At 38.2% G+C, this 25,353-nt stretch overlaps 1 protein-coding gene and 1 non-coding gene across 7 annotated transcripts in view; both read right to left on the bottom strand.

The window, feature by feature from the left end:
• Positions 1–25,353, bottom strand: part of CCSER1 (coiled-coil serine rich protein 1) — a 1,227,777-nt gene that overhangs the window by 670,700 nt on the left and 531,724 nt on the right. For all 6 annotated transcript variants that reach the window (XM_045183762.3, XM_053923202.1, XM_053923201.1 and 3 more), the window contains exon 8: positions 14,555–14,638. In XM_045183762.3, coding sequence (XP_045039697.2) covers positions 14,555–14,638 — 84 coding nt within the window. The remainder of the gene's footprint in view (positions 1–14,554; positions 14,639–25,353) is intronic.
• Positions 12,443–12,495, bottom strand: LOC112317911 (small nucleolar RNA SNORD63). Its single transcript, XR_002976160.1, has one exon. It is a non-coding gene; the product is annotated as a small nucleolar RNA SNORD63 (small nucleolar RNA).

The raw sequence follows: 25,353 nt of genomic DNA, 5'->3' as shown, positions 1-25,353 counted from the left end.
GCTCATGCACTTTCTGCATTCTGAGCATATAAGGATGACGAGGCCCTGTCATTAAGGAGCTCTAGTCACATTTAAGTGTGGGTATGTGAGCAAACAAGAAGGGCATGTAAGCCCAAGCTTCTTGGCGGGAATAAGGCCTGGTTAAGCTACGAATCCTCAAGTTTATTTCTTATAGATCTTAAAGTAGTCCTAGATATATAGCTCAAATAGTTGGGAAGTGAGATGGTACAAAATTATTAAGCATCTCTAGCCCAATCGCTCATGTTTATTTCATCAATTAAGTAAAAGAATTTTGTTATATTTCATGATATTTATTTGGATTAGTGGGTGTCTTCCCTTTTGACCATTCCCACACCCAGTATTACACTGACTATGGCAAATTTATTAGTGATTTGAAATATATATAGAGTCTGTAAATATTGTATTCAAAACATTTTATCAACACAAACATACACAGGTGGGCAGAAGCAGATTAGCAGTTGTTCACATAGAAACAGACATGCAGGCTATGATCACTACAAAAACTTTATTAACTCGAAAGAGTGCCGCAATGGCACAGTGCACTTAGGCACACTCTCGGAAGTGTCCAAATGGTCGGCCTTCATTATTCACATGTTCTTGCAGTCTTCGAAAATCAGTAAACCAACCTGAATTTTCAGTCACCTGTTTGGGTTAGCCCCACGACCTCCTGAGGTAGTTGTTTCAAACCTGCTTTGCCAGTCCCTATATTTAAGATCTGTAAAAAAACATTTCTTTTCTTAGCTTTTAGATAAGATACTTAGACTTTTCCCTATTTATATCTTCATTACTTTGTAATACTCAGCCATAATTTTCCACGTACTTCTAAAGCAGGGGTGTCCAACTAATTTTCACTGGGGGCCACATCAGCCTCACGGTTGCCTTCAAAGGGCCGAATGTAATTTAGAACTGTATACATGTAACTCCTCCTTAACTAGGGGCAAGGAGCTCGGCGCTGCCGCTGGGTAGAAACAAGGTGCTGGCCAGATAAAACAAGGTAGCCGGCCGGATTCGGCCCTTGGGCCTTGTGTTTGCCACCTGTGTTCTAAAGAATACGTTTTGTTTAGTATCCTTAGATGAAAGGAGTGCTCATGAAAAAATGAAAAAGGCTGTGGTAACAGATATGACATGAAATGGTGGGCGAAGCCCGGCTCACTCCGAGGAAAGCCACCGTGCTCGCTCCCAGCGCTGGGGAGGTGCTGGAAAGGACTGCTCTGATACATCTGTTGGTATCACAGGTCTGGCTGCCCTGACCCCCCAACTCTGACTGCCACCGTGGGCCAAACAACCCACAAGCAGGACCTACTGTTTTTATTATGGTATTGATAATAGCAAAGGAGAACTGTGGCACCCTGTTGTACAGCTGTAACCTCACTGCTTTGTAATTTCTAAGTTGTATGTAGCAGGGGAAGAATATGTTCATGTGATCAGACTTTGCTTCAAATCCTAACTGCACTGTTTATTATGCAGACTTCAACAAATCACTCAATCTTTCAGAAGTTCAGTTTTATTATAGATTAAGTAGAAGTATTAATGTGCACTTCTCAATTCTATTATAAAAATTAAATAATAAACCTAAAGCATTCATCAGAACACTTGTCAAAGAGTAGGAACTCAGTAAATAATGGCTATTGTTATTAACATGATCTGGTTTTGTCTGCCCCCTCATGTGAGTGCAGTCCATCTGGTTAACCCTTGTTGCAGTCAAGCTCAGGCTGGTGGTAACCAGAGAGGAGAGGGATAACGGAAAAGAAGAGGGGTCGTCAAGAGACAGGTATAAAGGGCATGTGGACAAAGCCAAAGGGGAGTGGGATCGAGGGTGGGAGGTGGGAATGGGTGGGGCCAGGGGAGGGGTGGGGAGAAAATGAAGACAACTGTACTTGAACAATAAAAGGCATTGTAATTTAAAGATAATAAAAATTTTTTTAAAAAGAAAAAAATTTGTAAAGATAATTTATTGTGACATAGAACACTGGAACATTTCATATATATAATGGTTTATATATAATTTATTTGTATATATACACATATCTACATACGTACACATAACATATACAGCACACACCCACACATAATTCATCTTTGGCTTTTTAACTCCACACATAATTCAGGAACACAATTTGTACTTTTTTCCTAATTCTAACTCTTTGTCTATCTTTGTATCCTGTTAACTACTTAAATAGTTTTAGTAAATTACTCCAAGCACAGGAATCTTGATTGGTAAAATAAAATAACAAAAGAATAAAGGGAAAGCTACTAAATTATATGAAATACTTTATAGAATCAATGAAAATATCCAAAATATCCAAAAATTTTAGGTATAAATTAATTTCAGCTACATGCCTAATTTGGCAATAGTATGGATACCTGTTCCTTTGAAAACATGTTTCTTCAAGGTGAAATACTTCCTTACTGGCATTTAAGTTATACCACCATTATTTTCCTATATCTATGCAATATGACAATACATCGTGATAAAGACAAATATGCAGGATTGCCAAGACCAGTGTGGCAGAATAGTAAAGCTTGTATCTTTCTGGCAGCTCTCCAGGAGGGAACGGGACTGGGTAAGGAACCGGAGGCTAATTCCCATTATGTATCATAGGATACTGCCACATTCACACTATACATGTCTCACAGACCTGACAGGAGAGTAATTACTGCTGAGATAAGCCTTTTCTGCAATATATGCAATTAATTTGCCGCCTGGGAAAAGGAAAGTAGCCTGCCACTTTAATAATGTTTAAGTATACCTAATCTCTTTCTCTTCTGTTCCTAATGTGTCCCAAATATGAGAGAGAAAAGGATTTGAGAGTACTTACAGCTGTCTATTCTTATGTAAATCATGCATGGGCCTGTAATATTCTATCTTAAAGTGACTGGCATGAAATCATACCATAAATGATAGAGTATGGAGCAAGTGGAAAATTACTTTTAAGATTAATTCAGGAAATGCAAGAAAAAGCATTTCTCTTATCAGGAAGGAATTATTCTGTTAGTAAATCTTCAAGGGCACACAATTTTATTCAATTTGAATTCTACCTATATTTTTAAACCAATCACAATTAGTCTTCTCCAGATTCTTGATTAAGTGCTATTTAGCTGTATGTATTTCTTAGTCTTTTATTCTTACTCCCCTTTTCTATCATGTGCAATAACCTGATTACACGTAATGCTATACTTTCTGTTCTCCAATGGCCTTCAGGTTTTCAAAACCCACCAGTTCTACAAGTGTCTACGCAGTACCCCAACCCCCATACTTCACTGTTCAAATGTTAACAAGTGAGCTCACAGCTTGGCTTACTTTTAAATAAAATACATGGCATTTTTCAAAGGATAGGGAGAAATAATTATTTTATGTTTGCTTACATTCAAGAATATAATTTTCAATATTTGCTGTGAATTAGAACCAGGAAGGCTTAATAACACATTAAGACCTCCCTCCATAAATTTTTTAAAAATTTCCTTCATGTGATTTTTCTCAGGTTACTCTTTACATTGCAGGAGGGAGTGTTCAACCCGGTGACGTGCCCACTACGTCAGAGACCTGGAACACAGCAGATTTAAAGCCCTCCCCTTCTATAAAAATAACTTTCTTTAATGATAGTTATGACACAAAATAAAATATTAGTAATCGCCAAAAAGAACTGCAGCGAGTTAAGTCGTTGTTGTAGTGAACTTCATATATATGATTATGTTAAAAAGTAATGTTTCAGCAAACATAATGTTTGTTTATCAGGAGTCTACAAAAGGTACAATTTAGGTAACTACTAAATTGTACTCTGATGTAACTTTTTTTTATTAGTGCATTAGTTTTAAAACATACATTTTAGTATAAAAAATAAGGTGCAGAATTGAAGATAGTAAAATGTGCAAACTAAAATTTGCGAGAGGGGACAGAATTTGCTACCTCAAAATATACATCTTTGGGATACTGATTGTGTTAAATAGGTTATTTTTAAGAAAAAGACTCCAGAAAAACTTCCCATGTTCCCCCTAACTATCTAAAAGGGATTTAGACAGAGAACCTGCTCAAGGAAGAGACAGATCAGTTTACTACGGAGGAGAGTGGGAGAAGGGGAGGAGCCTACCAGCAAAGCCCATTGGTGCCCCCCCCCACCCCGGGCCTGATGGTTAAACATGGCCCAGCACACATTTGTTTACCAATCATTTGCTTTTCCATTGCCCTCCTGACCACTGAAGCCCAAACCACACCCCCACACCCCGCACCTTCTCCTTAACTCAAGATGGCAAGATGGTATGTGTGTATGTATGCGTGTGTGTGTGCATGGTATATAAATGGTGTGTGTGTATATATGTATGCCTCAATTGCCAAATTTGTCCTCCAGTCTCATATTCTTATGGCATCTCTATGTGTAAGTATGTAATAAATTTGGTTATTTTCTCTTGTTAGTTTTCCTCATGTCAATTTGATTATTGGTCCAGCCAGAAGAATATAAAAATATACCCCCCCAAATATATGCTTCCCAGTTCTCACTCCATTTGTTTAAGATGTGATTGAAAAGAAGTATTCTAAATGTGTACTTCAAATGACAGAAAGGAAGTAACTCAAGGCCCATTCTTTCACCTTTGCAATAACCAGGCTCTCATTGCTTATTTTGAATTTAGTGTTCAAAGCATTAATAAGTAACGTCATAGGAGTTAGAAACAAACTGATCTTCAAACTTACTGGATGATACTGTTAATCTCTGTGTGTTTCCACTCCACCTGGAAGGTCTCTCAATTAACTTTTATTTAAAAATACAATGTTTACTAAGGTATGAGTACTAAGACGTAATAATAAAGATGTTTAAAAGTACATGTGTGTAAAATGTAAAACTCAGTCATAACCTGCAGTTACTAAACTAGAACTCAGGCCCACAAGAAATCTTTTCAGGGAGGCGTCTTACTACCAACATCACTCGCCTATGGTACAGTAAATACAGATGACTTTCAGTCGTTTTTTTTTTTTTTAATTGTTTTAAGTGCCCTTACAGCCGACGTATCCCCCACCGATTAGCCTGTAAACCCGTGGCAGCCTTTGAAATAGAAATATATTGTTTTTAAAAATTATACTGTAAAAAACCACATTTGATACATTTACCCAGATCAGCTAGAAAATGAGTAAGAGTTTCCAAAGGGAAGAGTCTAATGTGACAGAATTGTAAAAGGTAGAATTACTGACACTTTTCCAACGTGGTTATCCACACAATCAAATATTTTTGACAGAGGATAAATAATAGGCATCCAAATCACTGACATAACAAAACAGTCAACCCATAGCATGGTGTACTGATTCTATTTAGGGCGATTAAACTTCACTCTCTAGAGTCTTCAGTCCAACTGAAGTTGTTTTTATTTGTTAGTTACCTACAACTTATTTAAAAATATTTTGAATCAATCCATAAATACCAAATATACTTTCTTCAATTTCTGAGTTACGCAGCATACTTTTCACCCATAGTATGAATCCTTTATAAGATTAATAATTACTTACAAGAGAATATCTTTCCCCCCAAAACACAAGACTACACTTCACCAGGAACGTTTATGATAAGTATCTGGATTTACGAGGCATAAGAAGCTAACACTTACAATGCCGCTCAGTTTCACACTAACAAAACCAGTTACACGGTATTCTTCAATGTGACCCGCACTAAACCTCTGAGGAAAAAAATCTAAAACTTCTCATCAATGACAAAAATATTTCTCTGCTTTATAATAGTTCATGTTAAATGTAAGGTTAAATATGTGATTATTTTAAATAACTTTTATTATTATAAATGATTCTAATTAATTATTCTTACTTGTAGCCAGTATGTTTAGACTTTTGGTCTAAACCTCCACCTATGAATTATGTATCTTAATGAAGTAAATTCATAAAATCCCCCAATCTTTGTGCTGTGTGGGAGAGTTATTTCTAATATTTAAAAAGTTTGATATATTCTACAAAATAAACCCAAAATTATATTTGAATAAACTTAAGTATCATTCATATTTTTAAAGTTCTTATCATTCCTGACTTTAAATGTTGGTTTCTTTCCATGCCTTCAGTATCTTGCCCAGTCAACATAATATTGAATAATTCTCAGTGAAGTATGTGTTATAGCTTTTCATCTCATTTCCTACTCTGACCTAATAATTCACAGTAGTCCTTAGCAAACACTCTGTCTGGGTTTTTGGTTTGTTTGATTCATTTTTATTCTTAGATGTGTCCTTTTATCAACTACACTCTTACAGAGAATTATAACAAGGAGAACCAGCGCAATCCTAACGGCTACTGTTAAATAGTTGTAAAGGGGCATAATTCCACAAGACTTCTGATACTCTCATTTCCCTGTTAAAAACTAAACACTTGTGTCCACCCAAACTGGTATGTTCACACCCTAACCCCAAGGCAACGGTATTTAGAAGTGAGAAGTTTGGAGGGAATTAGGGTTAGATTGGGTCATAAAGGTGGGCCCTCATGACAGAATTAGCGCTTTTAGGAGAAGAGGAAAAGTCAGTTGAGCTCTCTCTCTCCCTGCGCATGCACTAGTAAAAGGGCCTGTGAGGACATGTGGAGAAAACAGCCGCCTAGAAACCAGAAAGAAAGCTCTCACCAGACACTGAATCCGCCATCATCTTAGACTTTCAGCCTGCAGAAATCTAATACGTGTCTGTTGTTCAAGCCATTCAGTTCATGGTACTTTGCTCTGTCAGTTCCAGCACACTCATACATTCCCTCAACACACACCCCACCCGAGATGCAAGCCACTAAACTCATTCTACTGTATGTGTTTTCAAAAACATGCATGTCTGTTTTTTATTCTAAAATGACCATATGCTTGTTATTAAAAGTGAAACACTACCAAATTATATAAAACAGAATCTAAACATTCTAGTACAACCTAAAAACAATTATTAATTATACTAGAATTTCTATGCATGTATATTATATACAATGTGATTCTATATGCAGTTCTCTCCACTTAATTTTACAAATGCAGCTATGTGTGTATATATATATTATAGATATAACACAAGGCCTGTCCAAAAAAGTTCAACTATTGTTAATATAGCGAGAACAGTTTGTGCAACATATATGTAACCAGGCAGCCAAGGAGAGGAGACTGGAATGTGCATGTGTGAACAATGGTGACTTCACTGTACTAGTCAGTGGGGGTGGTGGATGCCCTTGAGTGAGCATGTGTACTGTGTGGCCATCATATTCAAAGTGACTGAGCAAGCAGAGCAACGAATCTGCATCAAATTTTGCATTAAGCTTGAACAGTCCTCCACAGAAACTAACTGGATGATTCAGAAGGCCGCAGCTCTGGGCAACTGGTCATTTCCAGCTTCATCATGACCAAGACACGTGCTCATGCATCATGTCTCGTGCACTTTTTTTGAGAAATATCAAGTCACCCAGGTGACTCAGTCTCCCTACAGTCCAGATTTGGTTCCTTAAGAAGTCTGGCTTTTCCCCAAACCCAAATCACTTTGAAAGGGAAGAGATTTCATACCATCGATGAGATTCCTGAAGATATGATGGGGCAGCTGATGGCGATTTGGAGAACTGTGTGAGGTCCCAAGATGCCTACTTCAAAGGGGACTGAGGTGTCATTGTCCTATGTATAATGTTTCTTGTATCTTCTTCAATAAATATCTCTATTTTTAATTTTACGTGGCTGGATACTTTCTGGACAGACCTTGTATATATTATAATTTACCAAATTCATTATAGATGAATACTTAATATTTTTTTATATTTTTGTATCATGGTAATATTTGACAATTGAAGAAACTGAGGCCAGAATAAAGCTAAATCTAGTCACATAGTCAATTAGGCAATTAGTCTAAAAACTCATATCCTGATATTTTTTGTATCACTATATTCACTCATTCTCCTTTTCAAGTAAAGAAAGATATGGCCACAGGAAGATGAAGGGAAAAAATGTCTCTTTTGCTCTATTTCTTACTTAATTTTCTATCCCAATTCAAAGTTCAAACCTGGTCTAAGCCTTGGGGCTTCATGTAGGATGGCTGCCACTGAACCCTTGCTAAAACAATCGTGGAGGGGAGACTGCATAGTGCAGCTCCGTTTTGGATTTGCTCATCAGAGAGGGCACCCAGAAAGTCTCAGAAGAAGATGGTATCCTGAATATACAGTTCTGACACTATAAGAGGACAAAAAAAAAAAAAAAAAAAGGAATTTACTTAAGAACAAACTGACAATAACCAAAGAGGGGGGAAGGGGATAATGGGGAAAAGAATGGGAAGGGTTGTCAAGGAGCATGGACCCATGGACAAGGGACACATGGGCAAAGTCAAAGGGTGGGTAGGATTGAGTGTGGGGGGTAGGGGTGGGTGGGGTGGGGGAGAATGTTGGGGACAACTGTAGTTGAACAACAGTAAAATATATAATAAATAAAAATAAAAAATGTGTATTTATTCTTCCATGTTTAAAATTCAGTCACCTTCAAAGTACTCTCCATATGATGCAATACACCTATTGAGACATTTTTCCACTGCTCAAAACAGTTTTTGAACTCATCAATTTTTATGATTTTTAGGGCTTTTGCCATTTTTTGTTTGTTTGTTTTACCTCTTCTACATTGGCAAAACGGTTTCTTTGCAGGATGTTTTACATCCAAGGAAACTAACCAACAAAAAAGGTGCTCACAGGGAGATCAGGTGAATAGGGAGGGTGGGACACAGTGGTCATGCAATTTTTCATTAAAAACTGCTGAACAGTTTTTGGATTGGAAGAATTAACACCATCAAAATGGCCATAATACCCAAAGCAATTTATAGATTCAATGCAATCCCTATTAAAGTACCCATGACATATTTCACAGATATAGAACAAACATTTCAGAAATTCATATGGAACCATAAACGACTCTGAATAGCTGCAGCAATTTTGAGAAAGAAGAACAAAGCAGGAGGGATCACAATACCTGATATCAAACTGTATTACAAGGCCACTGTAATCAAAACAGCCTGGTACTGGCATAAAAACAGGCACATAGACCAATGGAACAGAACAGAGAGCCCAGAAATAAACTCAAGTTCTTACGGTCAATTAATATTTGACAAAGGAGGCAGGAGCATAAAATGGAGCAAAAACAGCCTCTTCAACAGATGGTGTTCGGAGATCTGGACAGCTACATGCAAAAAAATGAAACTCGATCACCAACTTATGCCATACACAAAAATAAACTCAAGATGGATAAAAGACTTAAATATAAGTCGTAACACCATAAAAGTCCTAGAGGAAAACATTGGCAGGAAAATCTCAGACATTCCATGCAGCAACATCCTCACAGACATGTCCCCTAAAGCAAGGGACATAAAGGAAAGAATAAACAAATGGGACCTCATCAAAATAAAAAACTTCTGCATGGCTAAAGAAAACAGCATTAAAATTAAAAGAGAACCAACGGTATGGGAAAACATATTTGCCAATGATACCTCAGACAAGGGCCTGATCTCCAAAATATATAAAGAACCCACAAGACTCCCCTCCAGGAAGACAAACAACCCAATTAAAAAATGGGCAAAGGACTTGAACAGACACTTCTCCAAGGAAGACATACAGAGGGCCCAGAGACATATGAAAAGATTCTCAGCATCACTAGCCATCAGAGAGATGCAAATTAAAACCACAATGAGGTACCATCTCACACCAGTCAGAGTGGCCAACATAAACAAATCCACAAAGAAATGTTGGAGAGGATGCGGAGAAAAGGGAACCCTAGTACATTGTTGGTGGGAATGCAGACTGGTGAGGCCACTGTGGAAAACAATATAGAATTTCCTCAGAAAACTAAAAATGGAACTGCCCTTTGACCCAGCAATTCCGCTGCTAGGATTATACCCTAAGAACCCTGAAACACCAATCCAAAAGAACCTGTGCACCCCAATGTTCATAGCAGCACAATTTACAATAGCCAAGTACTGGAAGCAACCTAAGTGCCCAGCAGCAAATGAGTAAATCAAAAAACTATGGTACATTTACACAATGGAATTCTATGCAGCAGAGAGAAAGAAGGAGCTCCTACCCTTTGCAGCAGCATGGATGGAACTGGAGAGCATTATGCTAAGTGAAATAAGCCAGATGTTGGGGGACAAATACCATATGATCTCACCTTTAACTGGAACATAATCAACAGAGGAAAAAAGCAAAAAAAAATATAACCAGAGACATTGAAGTTAAGAACAATCTAACAACAGCCAGGGGGGAGTGGGGAGGGAACAGTGGGGGGAGGGGATTACAGGAAAGGCTATAAAGGACACATGGACAAAATCAAGGGGGAGGGTGGAGTTGAGGGAGGGAGGTGGGTTCGGCTGGGGTGGGGTGGAGGGATGGGGAGAAAAGGCACACAACTGTAATTGAATAACAATAAAAATTTAAAAACAACAACAAAAAACAACCCTGCTGAACACTCAGTGTGGTGTTGGCACATACTCGCATAAACCGCCCATCATGAAATGGGCAAACACATTGACAGAGTCTTCAAAAATGTCACTGAAGCCAGTGCAGCCTCTCACACCACCACCAGCCACTACACTGATGGGTTCCTAGAACCCATACTGACGGGTTCCTAGAACACTTACCTGGTGGGTGAAGTCTGTACTACAAGGGGCCCCCCTCCAGAAGATAATTCCATTTTGGGCTGTTCCCCCCTCATATCATTTCCCAAGCTGACACTAACTTCTTGTGGGCTGAGGCAGAGGTAGGGGCAGGGAGACAAGGCTCATAGGCACATGTGGGAGAGCTCAAGTTCTGATGGTGTTAAGAGAAGAGAGCAGGCTTGAGAATTTGTTCTTCTTGGGGCTTAACTGGAGCCAGTGGACAAGCAGCCAATAAGCCTCCATTAAAATGAGAAATCAAGGTTCTAGAGAGAAAACTGCTGGCGAATATATTTGTCTTTGCAAGAAGGGTGATAATTTCCTAATCTGTTATCCTAGCCAGAACTGCAGAGTATTTTTAAATGGAAAACTGCAGAGCAGCCACCAGACAGGCCAGTGGTGTCTAACATCTGTCACTGAGGAGACCTTAAGGTGTCACAAAAGAAAGCCAATGACTAATATCCTTCAAGTTTATTCATTGTTACCAGCCAACAAAAGCAGATTCTATTGGGCCTTTGACCATCTCTGGTTTAAATTTTCCAAATTTTTTACCCAAGTACTGAGAATGAATAGAGAAATAAGTAAAAGAAAGTAATTATAGATCTGAAGAGGAGCAAAGATCCTAGAAAGGAAGGACAAGGAAAATAGTAAGAACAGGCCACTTCAAGTACAGTACAAATGACATACCACTCAAATGACAACTTAAGAACACCAAAATAGTAAGAATATTTAACAGTATATAATTAAAACATTAAAATCATTTTTTAGATTTAAAAAATTCTGAATTTTAATATTTTTAGACTATAAAAATATAGTCATTGTTTTTTTAATTTACTTTCTTTAGTATTGTTTTTAATTATTTACTTTTAGAGAAGGGAAGGGAGGGAGAAAGACAGGGAGAGAACATCGATGTGAGAGAAATACACCAATCAGTTGCCTCCACACACCCCCATCCAGGGACCTGGCCCACAATGCTGGCATGTGTCCTGACCAGGCATCAAACTGGTAACTTTTGGTTTGCAGGAGGACGCCCAACACACTGAGCCACACCAGTCAGGGCAAAAGTATAGTCAAATTGAGGATCAAATGAGTGGCTTGGAATATTAATGGGAAAAAAATTCAGCTAAAGGCAAAATAGTTCAATACTAAGAGAAAAATGTAAGGGACTTGAAGGATAGATCTATGAGACCAAATATGAAAATAAGAGTTTCAGGAGTTTAAAGAGTTTCTGTAATTTGATGGAAGACTTGAGGAAAAATAAATAATTTGAAAGAAGACTTCAGTGGACTGAATAGGATTCCTGATGCTAGTCATAAGGAAGGAAAATAGTCACACATCTAGGTTAAGCATGGAAAAATCCTATGTGCTGCATCCAAATTTAAAAAGCATAGAATGTTATTAACTAAGAAAAAAACACCAAATCCTAAACATATTATGCGTAGATGTGGTATCTGTCAGTCAGCTCAGGATGCCATAACAAGACACCACAGACTGGGTGCTTAAAAAACAGAAGTTAATTGTCTCAGTTCTGGGGTGTAGAAGTCCAAGATTAGGGGTGCAGAATGGGTGGGTCCTCTAAAGCAGGGATGTCAAACTCATTTTCACTGGGGGCCACATCAGTCTCGCAGTTGCCTTCAAAGGGCCGAAATAATTTTAGGACTGTCTAAGTGTAACTACTCCTTAACTGTTAAGGAGCTGAAATTACATTCGGCCCTTTGAAGGCAACTGCGAGACTGATGTGGCCCCCAGTGAAAATGAGGTTGACACCCCTGCTCTAAAGACTCCCTTCCTGGCTCATGGACAGCTGTATGCTGTCTTCTCTTTTCAGAATGATGTGTTGAATAGAATGCATCATTGCGCATATTCTGCCTTCTCACACAGCCTTTCCTTGGTGCTTGGCAATGGAGAGAAGAGTTTTCTCTCTCTTTTCATCTTCTTACTAACCCTATCAAATTTGGATTCCACATGTATGACTTTATTTAACCCTAATTACCTCTGAAAAGCCCAATCTCTAATATAGTTACAGTGGGGAGTAAGGCTTCAATCTACGAGTTTGGGGGAACATAATTCAATCCATAGAAGTATCCTTTATCTTTCAAGGTAAGGAAATATTCAGATTTAGAGACCACAACATCAACACCCCAGCTGAAGAAAACAACTGGGAAAGGATTCCAACCAAACCAGAAATATATCAGGAGAGACTATGCAATGGAGTAAGATGAAGAAGAAAGGAAGCAATGATGTGTAATAAATCTTACATTATATATAAATTAATCTATATAGATAATACTGTGATTGAGGGTTTGCAAAGTCCCTAATAAGAATTCATAAAAAAAGAAAATGTTTCAAAAGAAAACCAACTAAGTCACTAAAAGTCCTCAACAAGCTCAGCAAAATTCACGTAAGTTTCTAGAAGAGAGAAGACAAAGGAAAATAAAAACATTTTAAAGATTTCATTTGATGGCAGAATAATGGTCTTAAACTTGGTAAGATAATTTTAAACATTGTTTGGATTATTCCATTTTTGACACATTTCAAAAGGCCACAACAAGATATAACTTATTGTCAACATAAAAAATAGCATTTACATGTCGCATGTCACAGAAGTATGACTGGCCAGTGCCCTGCACGGGAGACTCTGCTCTCTCGGAAAGGAGTTGGGAGTAAATACCCCATGCGCGATCCGGTTCCTTCCAGTTTACCAAACCCCAGATTCCTGCCTGAAGAGACCATTTCTGGTTTTCTCCAATAGTTGCCCCATCGCACATACAACCCCAGAACATGCTACTATTCTAATATTTAGTAAATATTTGTCCTTCACTTATTGCATGAAATAAGAAATTATTACTTCCAGAGTCATTGTTACATAGCTATAATTAAAGCAATTTAGTAGCGTTCATTCCCTCCAAAATTAAGTCCTCTGCTGGCCATTAGTAAAATGAGGCACAAGTGTATCTTGTTACTTTAAATTCAAATTACCCAATTGACAACTGGTTGACCCTTGAACAACATGGGTTTGGATCACTTACGCAGGATTCAAAAACTTCCTAAGTCAACAACAGCACGATGCTCATGACCAACAGTCCGCATCGATGCCGTCACAGAGCAGCCTACATGAAGGCCAGGTCTCAGTAGAAACGTTGTCAGTTGTTGAGTCAAGAAAATATGCTCTGAATTTGTCTGCCATCTCCCATGAAAGGGTTCTCAGAGGCTTGACGGTCTATAAAATTTGTTTTGTCATTTAATTATATTTAATGATTACATCATACACTGTTAATGCAGTCGAATCTGATATCATCATAAATTGAAAACATGCTTAGAAAAGTAATGCCCAGTACTTGTTACCTACCAAATGTGTTTTCATATTATAAAAGTATGATTTATTATGATGTTACCTTTTTTAAAACACCATGAACAATGAACTATATACATTTCATATTTTTGTACAATATTTACCCTTTGGGTTTATGTAATATAATACTTATTAAGCCTCATTAGGTTAATATATTTTTGGTAGTTTTATGAAAATAAAAGTAAAATCTGCTTTTGTTTACAGTATGATTCAGTATTTTGCTTTATACTTCATGTGTGTATCTTGGGGAAGAGCAGACTTAAATCACACACTTTACAAGACGAAACGTGTCCTTATCCTTCACAATTCTTCACAGATTCAACTGAAATGTCTAACCCTGGTTCAGTTATCTGTTTCTAAATTATATAAAGCTCAATGCATGATATAAAACATGCTATTTTTCAGATTCTCCAGTCCTTATTGCCATAGGATTTTAAAATCGATAATCAGATTGAATCACTAATGATTTGTAAATAATTAATATTAGTGTTAATAAATAAGTTGTTGTAGGGTTTACAACAAATAACAAGGAAAACACACTTACGGGCCAATATTATGATTACTTACCAGCTCTTCCTGAAGTTGGGAAATGAGTTCATCCCTCTCTTTCAGCTGCAGCTTCAACACTGAGCATTCATCTTTCATTATATCCTAGAAAAACATCAAAGAAACGGCATAATAGGCTCAGCCATTTCACTTTGGGCTTGATAAGGAAAGTCAGCTTTACACAGTGGAAGATAATTACACCTGACACACAGAAGTGAAATTTCCTCTACAGTATGATAGTTTTATAGTATTCTCAGTTGCCAAATAAATTAATGCATCCAAAAATATTATGCTATATATGATATACACACATGTGTTTTTTCCCCCTTTGGATATCCATTTGTTCATTTTGTTGCCAAAGACAGAAATGTAGGGAGTCATCCTAAATTCTTTCCTCCCATTTCTGTGCATACATATCAATGGAATAAAAAATACCTGTCCTCTATTTGTTCCCCCGCTGTAATTAAATATTAGTTCCCCGGCCAATTGCTGTTAAAGTCTTTATCTTTAATGACTCCACTATAACATTTATCCCTTTTATTAGAGATCTGTGGGCATTTAATCTTGTTACTCTGCATGTGCACTCAGCCACGGTTTCTATATACACTAAATGTTCACCTCTGTGGCTTACCTCACTCTATGCTGGTAACTCTCAGATGCAAATACTTAATTTAGGCCTATCCATCTTTTAAGTTTCAACCGTTAAATAAAAATACTTACTGAGCATACATACTCAACCTTCATTGCAACCACCTTTTTCCCTACCCCAAAGGTTTGCTTCTACTGATTTCTCCCAATATCTTTCTATTTTCTAAACTCTCAGCTCTTAATCACTAGGAACTAAATCTGGTACAAATTTTGTTTAATTTTTATTGAATTTATTGGGGTGACATTGGTTAATAAAATTATATGTTTCAGGTGTATAATTCTTTAATACATCATCTGTATATTGTATTGAGTGTTTACCACCCCAAGTCAAGTCTCCTTCCATCACCACTTATCTCCCCTTTACCTTCTTTTACCTCCCCCACCCCCTTTCCCTCTGGTAATCACCATACTGTTGTTTGTGTCTACAAAGTTTTTTTTTTCTATGCTTAATCTCCTAACCTTTTTCACCCAGCCCCTCAACCCCCTCCTTTCTGACAAGAACCAAACACTTTCATGTCTATTTCCTTCATATTTCTTGGACTCATTCCTCTCTATTATTCATTGACTTTCTCTAGGCACTTATTGTTTCTTACCTGACTTACTGTATGGAATTTCTAAACTGGTTCTTTATCACTTTCCTTATCTGTCAGAAATATTTTCCTAAATGAAATTAATTGCAATCACTTCTTAATTTAATAGCTAATCACTTCCTCTTTTAGAGGAAATAAAAATGTCAAAACTCTTTAGCATAGCATAGGGGGCCTTTCTTTATCTGTACTTGCTTACTTCTGGAGTGTCAACGTTTTTCATTTCCAACTTTCTTACCACCTTTGCTCACCTACAGAGCTGAAATGCAAAACGTTGTTTTTCATCTCCTTGCTCTACCCACACACATCTCTGGGTCACACTGTTGACGACCCACTGCAACCCTTTCCCCCCTCACATTTCTCGTGCTCTAAAAGGCATTGCAAGCATTACTCCTCTCCTGCAGGAAGCTTTCCATTTGGGGCTGAGTTATGTATTCCTAGAGGGCGAGGGTGCGCTCCATACCATCGAAATCATGCATCATCCCATACAATACTAATACTTCAAGTGTTATTTGCTTGTCCTGCAGCCTCATTGGACTAGTTCTTCCCCCTCCTTGAGTGGCTGGACTACAGGTCTACCTCAATTTATTTAGCTTCACAGATGTTGTGTTTTTAAAAATAAATTGAAGAAAAGACTTCCCACCAGCAAAAAGATTATGACTTTCCATATTTTGATACTCAGTTTATTGCAGTGGCCTGGAACCAAACCTGCAATATCTCTGAGGTATGCCTTTACTTAATTAGCACCAAACATTGTAACTGACATGTAAGATGCTCAAATCCCCATTTTCTTCCCATAAAATTACCAAACAAACAGTATAAACATTAGGAGAAATCTTACTTTTTCTCAATCTATTAACTTCATCTCAGCTCACAAGGAAGGAAACAGCTAATGGATTAGAGAAAATAGAATACTTGTTTATTCTGATTCTCATGGTGTTAACTTCTACTTTACATTAAACCAAGGGTCCCCAACCTCTGGGCTGAGGACCAGTGCTGGTCTGGGCCTGTTAGGAAACCAGGCTGCACGGCAGGAGGTGAGCTTGAATATAATGCTCTTGAATCATCCTGAAACCATCCTCCCAGCCCCGTGCGTGGAAAAAGTGTCTTCCACAAAACCGGTCCCTGGTGCTAAAAAGGCTGGGGACCGCTGCACTAAACAATATAGAACATCTGATTCAAATTTACTAATATCTCCTTTCATTTGCTGGCAACCAGCTTGACTGGGAGACACTAATTATCTCTGCTCCTTTTCTTTCATAGCAGTGCTATTTCTTCCCTAACTCATGGATTTTTATGGGTAGAGTTTATCCTCCTCTTTTAAAAATATTTCTTTTCATAGATTCTAAATATTACCTGTTATAGTGTTAATGGCAAAAGGCTTAGCCCGCTCAACAGCACAAAGAAAAATAGCAGGCTTAAGAGGTAGGTGAGAGGGTGATCATGTTTCTTAGAATCAGAGATCGAGGGTCAAATCCTTGGTACTGCGATTCAGTAGCCCTGTGGCTCTGTGCTAGTTCAGAGCTTCTCTGAGCCCCATGGACATTTCTGTGGAGGTTAATGATAACACCAAACTATAAACTGCCTCATATTCCCCAAATTTTACATAATATCTCATTTGAGAAAAAATAACTTCCTTCATAAAATAAAATGTCATAGGCTGGGTTCTCCGGGACACAAATACTGAGGTGGAATTAAGGGTGCAAAAGGTTTATTAGAAAGTAAATCCATGTGAAAAGAAAAGGAGAAGAATCACAATTGGGCAGAGGTACAGATGGACCCAGGATTCCTACTTCACAAGTCCTCTGCCAGTGGGAGGAGAAGCTCCAGAGCCAAGAACGCCTGTAAGAAGAATCCCTCCTTGAGGGCAAGTGGGTCTGGGTGGGCTCTTACACCACTCCCTGCTGTGCAGTGATTGGTTGGGCACTGCTTCAAGAGAACTAGATCTCAGCTGTTGTTACTTCACTCATTGTCTCAGATCACCCAGAGAGATGAGCTTGACTTCAGCTGAGGCGAGCCCTAAAGTCGCTAAAGGATACAGGCACTCAGCTAAGACAGGGTTTGCAGTTGGGTGGTGAGTCCTTTACTGAAAGGGAATCTGAGCCTCAGAAAGGATCTACTGAAATTGGTTCTGGTTGATTAATTATCAACAATATTTTTGTATATTAATTTATATTTTGTCAATTACTTAGTTTGAAATATTTATCCACATTTTGGCTAATAGAAATTGTAAAGAAGTTTGGTTTTCAAAAACTATATTCACTGTATGCAATTCTCTAATTTCATTCCTGGGGAACTTTTTCAAGAAGATCAGAATTTCACAGCTTTAAATCAGGTAGGTGCTAACATATAACTTGCATTTAATTATAGAATAACATTACATTTTATCATATGTCATCAGAAGCCATTTTTAAAAGCCTTGTCTATGAGTGACTTTGCAAATGAAACTTAGTTACCTAGAGTTTTGTGTTAGTCACTATATTGTGACAATTTTCACAGACGTACCTGTTTAAGACAAAGCTGAAAGGTGAAAGCACCTTTCGGCTTCCACAACTGGTCTCTGAGAACTCCCCCTCTCAGTTTACTTGCAGAGGGAACCCAGCAGCCATGCAGAAGCGGTCTCCTACGAGCTGCCGAAGGACACCTGCCATCAACTGCAAGCCCGGAGAGTGAGTCATCTGGCACATCTAGCCCAGAGGGGCCTCCGGGTGCCCAGAGCCCCTGCCAGTATCACCACAACTGCCTCGTAGAATCATCCCCAAATTGCTGACTTACGAAACTATGAACAAAATAGAAGTACGGTTTTGAGCTACTAAGGTTGTACATATGGACAAACTTCAATGATTAGAATTAGTGTAAATTGACTCATTATAGTTGTATAAAAATGTATGCAGCTAAGTTTTAAAATAAAATACTTGGTGATTTACTTTCTGATCTTCATTATTTAAGTTATTTAGTGTGAATTTCAAATAGCTCATTTCATGTGTAAAAATAATATGTTCTCATTATATAAACTCTGAATTTTAAGCAATTAAATATAAGGCTGTTTGGATTACAGCACTTATTACTCTTAGGAAATCTTAAGACTTCTTACTGATTTCCATCGCTCAAAAGATAATTACAACAATATCTTAGTTTGCATAGGGCATTTATAATGTACAAAACACTTCTATGCGCAGAAATTCTTTTTGCTATCAGAATCTTTCTTGATGAATTATTGAACAAAATGGTATAATCCTAGAATAGCAGGGTTTAGGCATACAAATGAAGCAGATAATACAGTTGTACCAAAAGTCAAATAAAAGAAAACCATTAATAATACCAAAACTCTTAAGTTGTATTCATTATTTAATGTATTTCCACATTTTTTGCAATAGTTTGCAACATTAGCCTGTACTGAGAAATTTGCTAAAATGTTAAAACCATGTCATGAGACAACGGGCTTGTCATTGCAACTTATTAGAGTCCTCTCAGATTCACCTTCTTGCATTAATAAGAAAAAAACTGTGTTGTTTAACTCTCCTAATATAATATATTCCACCTTATATATTTTTTCTGTATAGTAAGTAAATAGCCTGTTAACCTAAGTCATGATCCTTATAAAAATACTTATTCAAAGTTTTCACTGTTCCTATCTTTGTTTCATTCAGTTTTTTTGGTGTAAATTAAAATTTAAAAAACAAACATTGGCATTTCACTTTCTAAAGCCTTTTTTAAATGATGGTGCATGTATTTTATGTAGAAGGGTATGACACAAGTGCTCAGTGTCACAGAATGAGGTGGCAGGTTTGAGAGACTAGTTTCCTGGTTTCCTAAACACATGGGTGTGATGAATATCATATGAACTATGTGGAAAATATAAATGTCTTTACATAAACTCATCAATAATGATCTTCCATTAGACTTGCTTGAGACAAAATTCACAGGAAAAGAAAAATCTTTAACAGGTTTTTAGATTCAATGATACTAGAATTATTTTGTCTCATAGAAGACAGGTAAAACTGTCACATTACACCTTATTTATTATTTTGTATCTTATTTCTTACACAACAACAACAAAGCAATACTTTAAGTGACACTTCTCACAGTATTCCCATTGTTAATCCTATCGTATTCCCATCATTAATATAACGAGAATGGTTTGCATGATATCTATGTAACCTGGCAGCCAAGGAGAGTAGACTGACTGGAATGCACATGCGTGAACAATGATGACCTCACTGTACTAGTCAGTGGGGGCAATAGATGCATTGTGTACTGTGTGGATGTCACATTCAGCATGACTGAGCAAGTAGAGCAACAAATCTGCATCAAATTTTGCATTAAGCTTGAACATTCCTCTGTAGAAACTATTCAGATGATTCAGAAGGCTGCAGCTATGGGCAACTGGTGATTGGCAGCTTCATCATGACAACATGCCCTTTCATGCATCATGTCTGGTACAGAGTTTTTGGTGAAAATTCAAATCACCCAGGTAACTCAGCCCCACTAACGCCCAGATTTGGTGCCCTGAGACTTCTGGTATTTCCCAAAACTAAAATCACCTTTGAAAGGGAAGAGATTTCAGACCGTTGATATGATTCAGGAAAATATGACAGGGAAGCTAATGGCGATTGCGAGAACTGTGTGAGGTCCCAAGGTGCCTGCTTTGAAGGGGACTGAGGCGTTATTGTCCTGTGTACAGTGTTTCTTGTATCTTCTTCAATAAATGTCTCTACTTTTCATAGTGCATGGCTGGATACATGATGGATAGACTTCATATACTATACATGAAAAACTAAAGTAAAATTTTTAAAAACTCCCTAACACCCTCTTAAAATTTTCAGTTATGAATGCATGCTTACTTGCTTTTCATGTTTTAAGTAAGGGATGGGGGATATCTTATTCCTCGACCTCCTGAATAAAGTAAGCAAATTAATTTCTGGGGAGGAAAAGTAACAAAAGATATCAAATGCATGGCATTCCCCACCTAGAAGTGTGTAATACAGTTGTTTTATTTTGTTTCATTTAAAATTCTATCTGGACCCAGTCTGAAGACCCTGAGTAGAGGATAGTGGGTTCCCCTTCCTGAACAGCTGATTAAGTCCGCATCCCAAACACGTCCCTTATTGCAAAGTGTTTGGGATGGGGACCCCACTCCAGGCCCATTCTGTGCCACCGCTACCAGACCAGGTACTAGGCTACCAACCACAGAGTGTATGCCCCAGAGCTCTTGAAATTATTCACATTAGCCAATCCTCAGGGAGCCCCAGAAGAGCCTAGCCAATTCCATCTTGCTGGCCACATGTAAATGGCCCCCTACAGCTCTAGTTTGTTGTTATTCTGTCCGCGGAGGACAACCTCCGGCATGACCCTGCCTGGGAACCTTCTTTCATGTGGAGGTTTAAGTAACGAAGGGTTCTGCCTTTCATCTGAGTGTCAGTATGTTATGTCCCACCATCAAAAGCACCTTTAAATCTCATAAATCACAGCACTGGCAGGGGCTGGCTGCAGGTACTGGGCATACTTCTACCATGCTCTGGACAAGAGGGCTGAGCTAGCTCTTGAGCCCTGGACATTTATGTCAATTCAGACAGAGGGAAGGACAGTCTGAATAATACCAGGCAATACATATGTATTTTTTTGCATAATAAAGGGAGAATAAAGCCCTTTTAGTTTTATGGAGGGGTACCCCCAAAACGGAATTATCTTCTGGATCTAGGGCTCCTTATAGTACAGACTTTCCCCCGCTAGGTGAGTGTTCTAGGAACCCGTCTGTATCAGTGTGCCAGCTGGTGTTGTGAGAGGCAATGTTCGGCTTCAGTGAATTTTTTGGAAGATTCTTTGAACACATTCGCCGACTTCATGATGGGTGATTTGAGAGCAAACCTGCCAACACCTCACTGGATAAGTGTTCAGCAGTTTTTGACAGAAAATGGCATGACCCCTGTGCCCCACCCTCCCTATTCACCTGATCTTGCCCTGAGTGACTTTTTCTTTTGTTTCCCCAGATGACAAAAATCCTCAAAGTGAAATGTTTTGCTGATGTGGAAGAGGTGAAACAGAAACCTGCAGAAGTACTAAAAGGCATCAAAATTGACGAGTTCAAAACTGCTTTGAGCAGCGGAAAAAAGTCTTGGTAGGTGTATTTCATCAAATAGAGAGTACTTTGAAGGTGACTGAAGTTTAAATATGTGAGAAAAAATACACAACTTTTAATAAATAAATTACAGTTTTTGGGTGGTCTTCCTCATTATGTTAAAAAAAGTGAATAAAAACTCCAGAGGAGGGACATCATAATATTATCAGATCCTGAAATTATTGTGTAGTATCCTATTTTGTGGGGTGCGTAATTGTGAAAATGATGAAGAATGAGGAAATAAGTAATGCTTTAGGGGTGTTTTTCAAGGACTTAGGCATAATTGTAGAATTCTGGGAATGAAATAAAGCAGAGAGCTCAACATTAATGCTGTACGGGAATGATAAATAATGTGACTCAATTTAAGTGGTGGTTTTAGGCAGTCTGGGAGGTCAGAAAACTAAGCTGCAAAAAGGCAGTGGACATTAGCTGAAGCCACAGATCACAGCTACAAAACATAAACCAGAATTAGAGAGTAAGCAAAGGAGGAGAGGTCATGCTTTGTTCTCTGTCAGAGCACTAATGGACGGCAATGGCGGACACGGTCGTATCTTCACATGCTCGTTATCTGTGCATTGTTAAGCAGCAGTCTTTTAAGACGGCACATACATGAATCAGGCAAGTCGACTTTTCACCGTATGCAGTAGATATGCTTTTGAATGGCTGCTTGCATAGTGAATGCCCGTATACTGTGCCAAACTGCACAATTAACTTCCATCACAAAACCAAATTTTAGCTTAAAGGTTATATAGATTAAGGTTAAGAGTACTGGGAAGTTTTAGATTACAATTAAATGACATTAACCTATCCTAAAAACTCTCATCTAACATAGGAAAAACCCTACGAATCCAGCAGTGTTTTCCACGTTGCCTCTTGCTCTCTCTCGGCCTCGGCAGAGAAGGCTTTTGCGTTGGAGTCTTTGTGGTGTCACGATTTGTCTGTGTGATCTCGAATAAACTGATCACTGATGATGAAAATACAACTTACTGAAATTCTGAAATAATCCCAAACACTTCACACACATTGTCAGTGGATATTCACAACACTTTTTACCAGGAATGTGTTACTAACAACATTTTTCAGTGTTTTAACAACATTCCTGTATTATCAAACTAAATAATTATTACTGCAGTAAACTTGTCTGCATTATCACCAAGAGCGCATCTCAGGACTAGTCTATGCTATTCCCTAGACTTTCCGTTTTCCTCATGAAATGGGGATCCTGTTTTCTTTTTCCACAGTGAGACTCATTCAAGCACATATGAGGAAAACCACCAAATGAGGCTGTGATAAGTAGACTGTGTAAAACTGCACCCCAAAGTGGCCCTGTCCTCAACTCCAGAGTCTGTGAACATGACAGGATATCATTCTTATGGTTATGCCATTCTGTTCTATGATACAGTTGACCTTAAAATATGGAGAGTATCTGGATGGGCCTAATCTAGTCAGAGGAGCCCTCAAGGGTCACATAAGAACAAAGTCAGACACTCAAAGCATGAGAAGGACTTGACTCGCTATAGCTGTTATGAGGATTGAGTGGGTCATGTGAGGAGGAAGATGAATCTTAAGGACATGAGAGCAGCCTCCACCTAACAGCCAACAAGAAACAGAGACTTTAAACCTATAACGCCAAGGAAGTAAACTCTTCCAATAACAGAACTGGGCTTGGAAGGGACGCTGGCTCTGGGTAAGAATGCAGCTGGCCAACTTCAGCCTTGGGAGACTGACGGAAGACTTGGAAGTATTTTTTAAGTCACTGTGTCTGTATTAATTTGTCACATAGTATTGGAAAACAAATGCAGAGAGCTCTCTTGAGAAATAATACCTAGCCAGAACTCAGTGGTCAGAAGGAATTAGTAAATGATCAGACATAGGCCAGTGTTTCCAAGCAGATATAGAGGAATCCAGGCCAGTGTTTCCAAGTAATTTCTGGAGGCAGAGGAAACCAGGGCAGGAGTCCAGGGAACAAGTACTTTAGCGTAATGGTGGGGACAGGTATACACTGGCAAGGAGCGACAACTGAGAACCAGCTCATAAGAGTCATTTATGCCATAATAGAAATTATATTTTATTCAGACGGCTATGATGTACCAATATAGGATTTCAGTTCATGGAAGACTATTATCACATTTACGCTTATGCAGCTTACTCTGGGCACAGAATGGAAAATGAGCCGGATGAGACTAAAATGAGGGACAGTTAGGAGACTGGTTTAATAATTCAAGTAAGAAATAGTTAGCATTTAAACTAAAATGGAGCTGTGGGAGTGGTCTCAAAGCCCATTTAGAAGGTAGATTCTCCCAGATATGGGTGGTGTGGGAGGGAAAAAATGAGAATGGCATCGAGAATCACACTAAGTTTCTGGCAGATCTACTGGGTGAATACAATTACTGCTCACTTCTGTTGAGAGCAAATACTATCTGAGGTGAAGGAACTTAAGATGAAGAAAAGATGAGTTGCAGCATCCAGCCGAAGGAATGTGGTATGCACTGGCTGCGTAGATGCGGGTGCAGAAAAGAGATAGAGTCGGGAAACGGAGGTTTGGGAATCACCAGTATACGGATGTAGTGAAAAATAAATAGTTGAAAAAAGTGAAGAAATATGAAAATTAACTGTTTGATATGAAGGAAGCATGGTTTTATAATACCTATGGCTGGAAATAACTTTAAGAAGGAGAGTGAAACTGGTATTAGATGTGACACAGATGAAGTAAATTAAGGGTTTACCAACTTTTTGGTGTTAGAATTACAGATTATTGTGGGCTCAGAAGTGAATTAAAGATGAAGGGAAAGTATGGGGTTACCAACCACATAATTTTCAAAATGTAAGAGCCTTCCAAGAAATGAAGAATGGTAGCTAATAAAATTGAGATGGTATGTGTGTGTGTGTGTGTGTGTGTATTTTAGATGGAACAGCTTAAAAAGATTTAATGACTGATGGAAATGATTCAGTAAGGAGGGAGAAGTTAAAAATACAAGGGACAGAAGGAATAACTAAGGGAGAGAAACCCTTCAAGTGTTAAGGGATGATATCCAGGACACAGAGGGAGGTATTAGCTTCCAGTAAGCAAAGAAGTATCCATGAACAGAAGGCAATGACATAATCTTTTGTTGATGGAGCTTCAATGGAAAGGAATAAAAATAAAAATAAAAACTTTAACTATGTAACAGACTGTTAAGAATGGAATGTGTCCCCTCAAAAGTCATATGTTGGAGTGCAAATGCCCAGTACCACAGAACATGACCCCATTTGGGGAAACAAAGTCACTGCACATGTAATTACTTAAGATGAGAAAATACTGGAATAAGGTAGACCCCTAATCCAACATGACTAGTGTCTTTATAAAAAGGAGGGATTTTGACACAGAGACATGAGCACGGGGGAAAATGCCACTTGAAGATAGGAGGTGTGCTGTCACAAACCAAAGAACTACCTATCACCAGTGAGGAGAGAGACTACGCACAGAT

Source organism: Desmodus rotundus, chromosome 4 (assembly GCF_022682495.2).
Source record: "Desmodus rotundus isolate HL8 chromosome 4, HLdesRot8A.1, whole genome shotgun sequence".
Taxonomy (NCBI): Eukaryota; Metazoa; Chordata; class Mammalia; order Chiroptera; family Phyllostomidae; genus Desmodus; species Desmodus rotundus.
This window is presented reverse-complemented; position numbering and strand designations above follow the sequence as displayed.